Source organism: Sinocyclocheilus grahami, unplaced genomic scaffold, assembly GCF_001515645.1.
Source record: "Sinocyclocheilus grahami isolate Dianchi unplaced genomic scaffold, SAMN03320097.WGS_v1.1 scaffold227.1, whole genome shotgun sequence".
Lineage (NCBI taxonomy): Eukaryota > Metazoa > Chordata > Actinopteri > Cypriniformes > Cyprinidae > Sinocyclocheilus > Sinocyclocheilus grahami.
The window spans coordinates 270,445-279,723 of NW_015505406.1; the positions used below are offsets into that span (position 1 = coordinate 270,445).

The 9,279-nt window shown below is 40.1% G+C and overlaps 1 protein-coding gene across 1 annotated transcript in view; it reads right to left on the minus strand.

The window, feature by feature from the left end:
• LOC107597073 (dynein heavy chain 2, axonemal-like) overlaps positions 1-9,279 on the minus strand; it is a 156,265-nt gene that overhangs the window by 134,687 nt on the left and 12,299 nt on the right. Inside the window, exons 5-6 of the mRNA XM_016287985.1 lie at positions 4,780-5,018; positions 3,448-3,639 (exon numbers count right to left, since the gene is read on the minus strand). Coding sequence (XP_016143471.1) covers positions 3,448-3,639; positions 4,780-5,018 — 431 coding nt within the window. The remainder of the gene's footprint in view (positions 1-3,447; positions 3,640-4,779; positions 5,019-9,279) is intronic.

Here is a 9,279-nt window from a genome sequence, read left to right on the forward strand (position 1 = left end):
TTTCATAGCACAAGCACTGACCTAACACAATAGAAATTTTCACATTAGATAGTCTGTGTATTTGACAAGGTAAGAACAAAGTGCAGAGAGCTCACTTGACTGAACTGCAGGTAGTTGGCTTGGGTAAGAGTGTGTAAAGAATTACAGTGTTGTGAATGAACAGAAGTACTTTTCTGGCAGACTAAAAGAAGGGCTCTAGATACAGTATATCTGTTTTTGGTGGAGGGGTGGTGCTGGAATGACCAACAGAGCTTGTGTAAAAAGGTAATTTACCCCTAAAACGAAAATTCTGAATGGAAAAGAATATTCTGAAGAATATTTTAAATGTTTTTGTTTACACACTGAAAGTCAAAGGGGTTTGAAACAATACTGTACCATGTTGACTTATATTGCATAGACAACCCATTTTAAAACACACTGTAAAAATACTACGGTTAAAAACTTTAATTGGTTAACTTAGTTCCTGCTTGGCATCACATGATTATATTTTATGTAAATAATTTAGTTTCTTCTAATTTTTGCTATCAGTAATGTACATTAGGGTGTGTTGCATTTAGATAATGTTTAATGTTTATTGCATTATTTTAGTGCCATGTGTTACCAAGATGATGTTTTATCTTTGCACCGTCTATACAAGTATTGGCCATGTTTAATGGACAAGCATCTTACAATGAACTCAGATTCATCATGTGGCTTTTTATTGTACCAATAGTATTATTATGGTGCTGGTGAACTGTATATTTTATAATAAAAAGCAGATTTTGGTTAGATTTTCAAGTAGATTGGTATGTTAGATGGCTGATAGTTACAGGCATCCCATAATACCCGGAAACACTGTCACAGTATTTTTACAGTGAATTTCTGGCAACCACAGCTGCCAGGTTTTTAAATATAAATTTAACAGGATATCGATATGTTATGGTGTATCTTTTTTGTGCTACACAGAAAAGAGAAAGTCAAGACAGGTTTGGAATGACACAAAGGTGAGTAAATGATGACAGAATTCCATTGTTGGGTTTAAGTTTGAACAAAAGGGAAACAAACAGGAAAAGATTGTCTAGACTTGAACTCATTCGGCACATGCAGGTCAAAGGTGCAAATGTGACCTCAGAGAATAAAAATGGCCCTCAATGCTAATTCAATGTGGGCACTTCAGCATGTGCGCACAATCTCACCCCTCAGGAAACAATTAGACCAAATATTTTTGTAGCAGTCCGATTTGCCTTGATGTGTTTTTTCAAAGAAGAGAATGAAAGAGAGGAAAAAAGAAAAATGAAACAGACAAAAAAGAGAGGGAAACAAAGTGGCAGTGGTACCATGTGATTCTAGCAGAGGAAGGGTCAGAGCGTAATTACAGAAGGTTAAACGGTTTCCCTGATGCTCTCAAGGAGCCAGGGATGGAAATGAAAAGCAAGTGAAGTGATGCGAGCGGGTGGCGTAGAGACGCAAGGCCCCCACTCCTCTGATCTGAAGAACACGTGTTACATGTGCTACACGACTGCGGCTGATGGCTTATCTATGTGGCGGAGCCCAAAGCAATCCGAACTTTGATGTACAGGAAGCAGAGGAGGGGGATGTGGGATCCAGGCAGCAGGTACTAGTATGACTGTACAGGTCTGTGTGAGTGAATTGAGGGAAAACCTCTGAGCATGAGAGCTTAGCTGATTCATACAAAATTATGCATGAAGTGATTGATCTGTGAGCCTAGACAAAGGGTTGTGCATAACAATAAAAATGTGTAGTGGATCAATCTTCATTGTCGGAGCACTGAAAATCAATTCACTCGATGATATCATAAAGAGGTAACCTATAATATAATGTATCGCTTTACTCAATCATTCTGCACAGGGGACTTGCATTTGTAGAATGTACACATGATGCAATAATACAAAAAAAAAGATAACATATTATCCATAATATAGCATTGTAGCATTATCACATGAGCAATTGTGAGCTTTTAATACTTTTAATTAGGGATGCTCCGATCAGGATTTTTGCAGCCGATACGGAGTACCGATTTCTTGTCATGGTGAGCGGCCGATACAGATGCCGATTATGATGCTTCAAGCTTTATATAGACGGTTTCATCAGTTAACTTCCGGTCTGTGTTTGTTTATCAGTCTGGCTAGGGCGCAGGCTACAAACGCAGTTAAAGTTAAGGCGATGAGTAGACTAAAGTTGGGCTCAGGTGGTTGTGCTGTGGGATGTGTTTCCCATACATTTATTTATTTGTGGCGCTCGCCACAATATCAAAACTGACCGATTTTCCAGAAGGCTTCGTTGAATAAACATGAGCACGTACTGCACGTTTAAAAATCAAAACGAGGCACGGGTGTTTTAATATCACTGTATTTCTGAAGGAAGACTATCTTTAGAAAATTTTCGATGTCATTTTCATTTCATCTTGCATGTTATATGCCTGATAAAGCAGCATTTGTGTACAGCCGTTACTGGGGAAACCTGTTTCTCCTGCTGGCAGAGAATGATTTTGCATTTTCAGTAAGTCCGTCTGATTTATGCTGCAAACATATTTTGCTTTTCCAAATCCACGGGTGGGGTAATACAAAATACATTCTGATTATTTGCGGGTGGGTAGCAGGTGGATAAATAAATAATAAATGATGCAAATATTAATTTTTTTCGTTATAATTTTTTTTTCATGAGGCAGACGATTTCGTGTGTGTGTGTAAAGCGGTGTTAATGCTATTGAGTAGGCTAATATGGCCAAAGAAGATATTGTGTTTTATAAATAAATGTTCATTTAAAAGCAGCCCACGATCAGCGAATTATGTTACCCTTATCCCTTACGGCTCCGACGAGGTTTTGTTCCGTCCTCCACACTGTGACAACTCTCAAAAGACTACTTTTAGCCAAGCAGCGTGGAGAGCCGCTTCAGAAACATGCCGCAGCTGGCTCATAAACACAAGCACTGACTAGAGCGGCCGCGATCAGCTCCGGTAGCCGTGGAGCCATAACGCGGCGCACACGTGTGCAGTGAGGCGCAGATCAGCTCTGACGTCACTGAATCTGCTGTTAAAAATGAACCATCTATTCATCATATCATCATGCAAAGCATACACAACAAATAGTGAATTTTTCATTGTTTCTCGAAACGTCATAGCATTTCCACACCAGCGATGACATGACTGTGGCGTCAAATCATTTATGTCCCCACGCATCATGTACGTCATCACACATTGACGTCATCAAATTGCGATCGGTTCGTGAGCTCGGCCAAGTTAGTGAGTAACGATCGAGTCATAAAAGGTGATTATTGGCCGATACCGATCTCCGGCCGATCGATCGGAGCATTCCTACTTTTAATACAATAAACAACAAGTTAATATTGAGTAACTTCGGACAAAATATTGCCAGTTACTTAGTCATGCGTTGTGTGTCTCTGAGCAAACACGCAAATATTTGCATTCCTGAATTAAAATTAATTACCTTGCATAATAGAGCTGTGATCCTGTCACGGGTGTTGTAGTAGCTGGAGTTGACCCATATCACACGGATGAGGTTAAGGATGTGAGCGAGTTTGGGTGCAATCTCACGAGGTTTAAGCTGAGCAAGCTCCTCACATGGCTCTTTCAGTAGGGACAGGAAGGAGACGTTTGACTGAGCCTGCAAAGTACTATCCTGGAGGGGAAAAAAACAAAAATCAATGTTACTTCAATGTTGGAAAATAGATAGAACAAGATATAGAATGATAGACAGAATGAAGGATAGATGCATAGCTGGATAGATGACAGATAGATAGATAGATGCATAAACCACAAGAAAGAATGTTAAATAGATCCTTAGGCAGACAGACAGATAGACAGATAGACAGATGCATAAACCAAAAGAAATAATGTTAAATAGATCCTTAGGCAGACAGACAAAGAGACAGACAGACAGATTCTTGCATTTTGTTATAAAAAATTTAGATAAACATAATTTTACTGTAATATACAGGATTTGGTGAACATGCTCCTCCCAAATTTAGCACTACCTAAACCAGGTCAAATAATAGAGAACAATACATTTACATTGCCCTGATTTCACTCATCTAAAGTCAGTTTGGCACAGTTAAGGTCAACTTCAGTGACATCCGAATAAGCTTAAAGAGTTTTACCCCAGTGGGACTTGTTCTTGGATCAACACCCTTTGTTGACTGCCGCCATACACAACAGTGGCTGTTACGGGGCAGTGATCAGGCACACAGCTGACTCTACAACATCATTATTACAAGCAGCCATGGGTGCCCCTGAAGGTCAAATAGGCCTGATGTTTAATTATTTCACTCTGGTCACATTGATTTTTTTAGAGGCTTTGGAGATTGTATGAAATGAAGGACGGCAGTTGCTTCAGCCTTGCAGTTTTGCGCAGTATGAAGCTGGAGGCATAACAATCAGAAAAAAGGACACGTGTCCTCCACACTGATGCAGGACTAGCTTCCTCTATCTAAACCCCAATCGTGAGTCATTATAAGAACAACCATAAACTGATCCAAAAACAGTGTTAAGGGGCAACGAGGGTGCGACACTAAGCGCTGAGGTAGAGCTGACAGACATGCTCCGTCTCCCGTTGAAATGAGAAGCCGGGCCAACTCGTAATAGCGAAGCCCGAATGTGAGATGGCCTCATTTCCGAGGGGTGAGGAGAAGCCATTCAGAAGCCGCATATAAATCATCAACAGCCAGAGAATGTTCTTGTTCAGCCCATTACCCCTCAGCTCAATTCCTGCCATGTAGCCCCACACATATTTTCACACACACATGTAGATGCTCAGCTGTACCTGGATCTGCTTGGCTAGTTTACAGAAGGGTGGGATGTAGGTTGATGTGTAGAGCTGCAGAATCGCCTGTATATGACAGACTCCAGGTTTCTGCAGCTGCTTACTAATGCTGTCCAGATCAGCACAGCGGCTCTTCCAGAAAGAGATCTCCTCCAGGAGGCCCGAGGTGTCTCCTATGTCACTCACGGGTTGAGCGCTCAACACTGCTTTTATTTGACGTGTCCAGTGGATCATCACCACTGGGAGACAGAAAGAGAGAAAAGGGATTTGTGAGGAGCTGCATTCTATTTACTCAAACCAGCAATTCTGCACTGAATCTCTGGCCACAGAATTCAGCAGAAAGTTTCATTTAAATGTCCATCATTCACAAAGTTCTACACACCCTTGCATGATCTTTCATTAAATACTGTATGTTGGCTCATTTGAATGCTTTTAGCAACTACTAAGGGTGCAGTACTCTTCTATCATCCAGTATTTGACTATTTAAATGTAAACTACTTGACAATTATAAAATCTTGAAAAGTGTGCATTCCATCCCAGAATGGAGTGAGATGAATGCTGCTGTGGATGACTACTCTGCTCCCGAAACTCCATCGAATCTCACTTTAGAGGCGGCTTTTTGAGGACATGGTCACTGAAGGTCAAGTTTGCCCTCAAGAGCATCTCAACACATCCCATTGGTAATGCTTGTTTTCAAATCTACTGCTATTGGGTATTTTGGCCGTGACCAGCTTACACTAACCAGCATTAAATTACTGTTTAGGGACAGTTCACCCAAAAATGAAAATTCTGCTATTAATTACTCACCCTCATGTTGTTCCAAACCCGTAAGACCTTCCTTCGTTCATCTTTGAAACACAAATTAAGATATTTTGGATAAAATCCGAGAGCTTTCTGACCCTCCATAGACAGTAATGCAACTACCATATTCAAGGCTCACAAACGTATTAAGGACATCGTTAAAATAGTCATCAGTGCCCTAGTAAAAAAGTAATATATTTAAAATACATTTATTTCATACTAAGTATAGCTCAGGGGTCGTACACATTTTTACCAATACATTTCCATGACTTTTCCATGACTTTTGAGACAATATTCATGACCTAAATGTTCCATTATTTTACAATAAGAATAAAAATCTGTTCAAATTATCATAGCATATGTTAACTAAAATGAATGACTATTAATGCTACTCGTTTGCTTTCTTGTTTTAGTAATAAGTACAAGCTGCAACAACGCCAGACCTTACTCCACATTTCACATCACTGAATATTATCATTTATTTAACTGTGTGGCCAGGATGGCCATTTTGGTGTCATTGTGTGTGTATTTTTGCTACTTAAATGCAACAAGCTGCGCTTTAGAGCCCTGCATTTCAGCCCGAGCCCAATGGCCCCAACTTATGAATGGCTTCGGGACAATTTTCACATCATAGCTCAGACACGGGCCAGGCATCAGGCTTGCTTCCTCCTTATGTTTATATTTTAGATATCCATCAATTATTATGGTGATGACAAAGATTTGCCGCGCTGGGGGAAACAACACAAGACCGTGCTACCGCAACTGTCGAGAGTGGCTCGGATGGTGTTTAGTGTCCAGCAGCAGCGAGTGCTGGAAGAGTTCCATGTTAAAGCGCACGCAAAGCTTGCCGCAAAACGCCAGCAAGTAATTACCATGATGAATGCTCCAGGGGAAATAGAACATTCGTAGGGTTTCGAAAGTCAAAGAGAGAAGACGCGTACAGCTGAATCACTCACGGTTTTCAAATGACTGATTTGATCAGTCTGTGTGGACTGGACTCAGTCTGTAGGTTTGATTAGTTACTCATCAAACCTACATGCTATAGGCTATTGAGTCTAATCTTCTTAATTTGGACTAACAAGCTCTCCGAACCACAACCTGTAAGTACGATTGATACATTATGTGTAAATTTTCAATTGAGTGCTCAAAATATCAAGTTTTTATAAGTGATGTATACCTAGTGCAGCTTTAGGTTACCAGGTAAAGCACAATATTACTGTTTTACTGAAATAGTTCTGATAATTCGCTCTGAACCCACTATTTCTAAGAATGTGTCGATTAATGTAGACTGACGTTGTTCTAATAATTACTTCGTTTAATAACAAAGAATGTAGTGTAGCGCACAGACTTTATAATCATTGTTAAATGGCTGTTTATTTTGCTGCACCGGCAGTTATAAGGTTAATGCGGGAGACACGAGCGAGTTAGTTAGGCTGGTGCGGCTGTGATAAAGCTGTTCTGCGCTCTGATTAAATGTTAAGACAGAGCGTCTTTTGTCTGTCGTTCTTCAAACATTACAGTAGACATATTTTGGTTTACAAACTGTATCGTTTCATCAGTTAGTTACGTTAGCACTCGGCTAACGTATCCACCATTATTGATTTAAGTGTTCACAGTTTAGCAGCTAAACTTTAGCTGTGGGCACGATTCGTTTGCATAAGTGTTTTTGTATTTTATGACATTATTATAGGAACGGATTGGAGCGCTATATTATTGTTTTATGTAAAGGTGCTTTGTCAATCGTAGCGCTCGCTAACTTGCTCAAGGAATCCTCTCTGTGCCAATCACAACAGGATTGGCCAGCTGACCAATCAGAGCAGAGTAGGCTTATGGAAGGGAGGGGTTTGCTCCAAACTTGCTTGGAATGAATCGAATCGAAATCATTGGCAAATTACTCTAATATTAAATGTATATTCTGAGAAAATTACAATGTTTTCTGACCTTAGATGCATTTAAACCTGTTGTAGGGGACTCCAACACAATATTAGGACACTTTAAAATACCATATGACCTGCTCTTTAATGTAAACTGGTCACAGCCAAAATGCCAAATAGCAGTAGATTTGAAAACAAGCATTACCAATGGGATGTGATGAGATGGTCTTGAGGGTGAACTTGACCTTCTCAAAAAGCCACCTCTAAAGTGAGATTCGATGGAGTTTCAGGAGCAGATGATGAACATAAGGTCTTACGGGTTTGGAACGACACGGGGTGAGTATTTAATGACAGAATTTTCATTTTTGGGTGAACTATCCCATCAACTACCGGCAACATTTTGTAGTGCCTAAATTAATAAATTAATCGCGTCAAAATGAGTACGACACACGTTTTACCATTTGCACCGCTGGAGCTGCTGACTGTCGCCTGTCTTTTGTAATGTTGACTAGCCAAATCACATGTTGGTGGGCGGAGTTAGTGTAAATAGCCTCTGCCAACAGGTATAAATTAATGCCTATTTGGCAAAGTAACATCAGACAAAAAGTCATCTCACAGCCAGAGCAAGTCATTCAGTTTTGGCAAAGGACTACAAAAACAATACAAACAGAAATGATATTCTATATTATTAGTTTGTGGTCAGTAAGACTTTGTTTGTTGTTTTTTGAAAGAAATTAAAACTTTTACATAGCAAGGACTCATTAAATTCATGAAAATGACAGTATAATTTAAAAATTAAATAATAAAGGTTCTTTTGAACTTTCAAATGATCTTAAAAAAATATCACAATTTTCACATTAAGCAGCCCAACTGTTTTCAACATTGATAAAAATAAGAAATGTTTCTTGAACACCAAATCAGTATATTAGAATGATATCTGTCATGTGATACTGACGACTGGAGTAATGGCTGCTTAAAATTTAGCTTTGCCATCACATATTTTGTAACACTTTTTAAAAAACACATTAAGGAACACAACAGTTCCTTAATATAATATTCAGAAATAATATTTCAAAATATTGCTGTTTTTTGATCAAATAAAAGCAGCTTTGGTGAGCATGAAATACTTTTAAAAACATTTTTAAAAATCTCACAGACTTTTGAATGATATACAGGTGCATCTCAATAAATTAGAATGTCGTGGAAAAGTTCATTTATTTCAGTAACTCAACTCAAATTGTGAAACGTCTCGGTTACGTATGGTAACCCTCGTTCCCTGAAGGAGGGAACGGAGACGTCACGTCAGATGACCGACGAAATTGGGATCTCGCTTAGAGAGACCAATCCGCTTTGAGTGAAAACTAAACGAGCCAATGCACATTGGCATGCGATTATTACATCGAGCTGCTGCTGATCACAGCATGAGTATAAGTAGGCAGCAGATGCAGCGCATTTTCAGGTTTTCGCTGAGGAGCCGAGCCGGTGACCCGGCCGCTCAGCGGTGGTACAGGAGCTGTGGAGACGGGACGTGACGTCTCCGTTCCCTCCTTCAGGGAATGAGGGTTACCATACGTAACCGAGACGTTCCCTTTCAGTCGGTCACTCTCGACATCACGTCGGATGACCGACGAAATTGGGATCCTACCAGAAGGCCACAGCTACTGCCCCTTCCAGTGTCCTGTGGAAGCCACCTGCACCCCTACTTTTTGGCATAGGCCAGGGCTTGCACAAGAGGACCAGCTACTGCCGCTATGGCACTACCCACTGAGTAAGACTGGATAACACTGGGAAAACGTACCCGTTCTACTTGGAACAGGGACGTTAC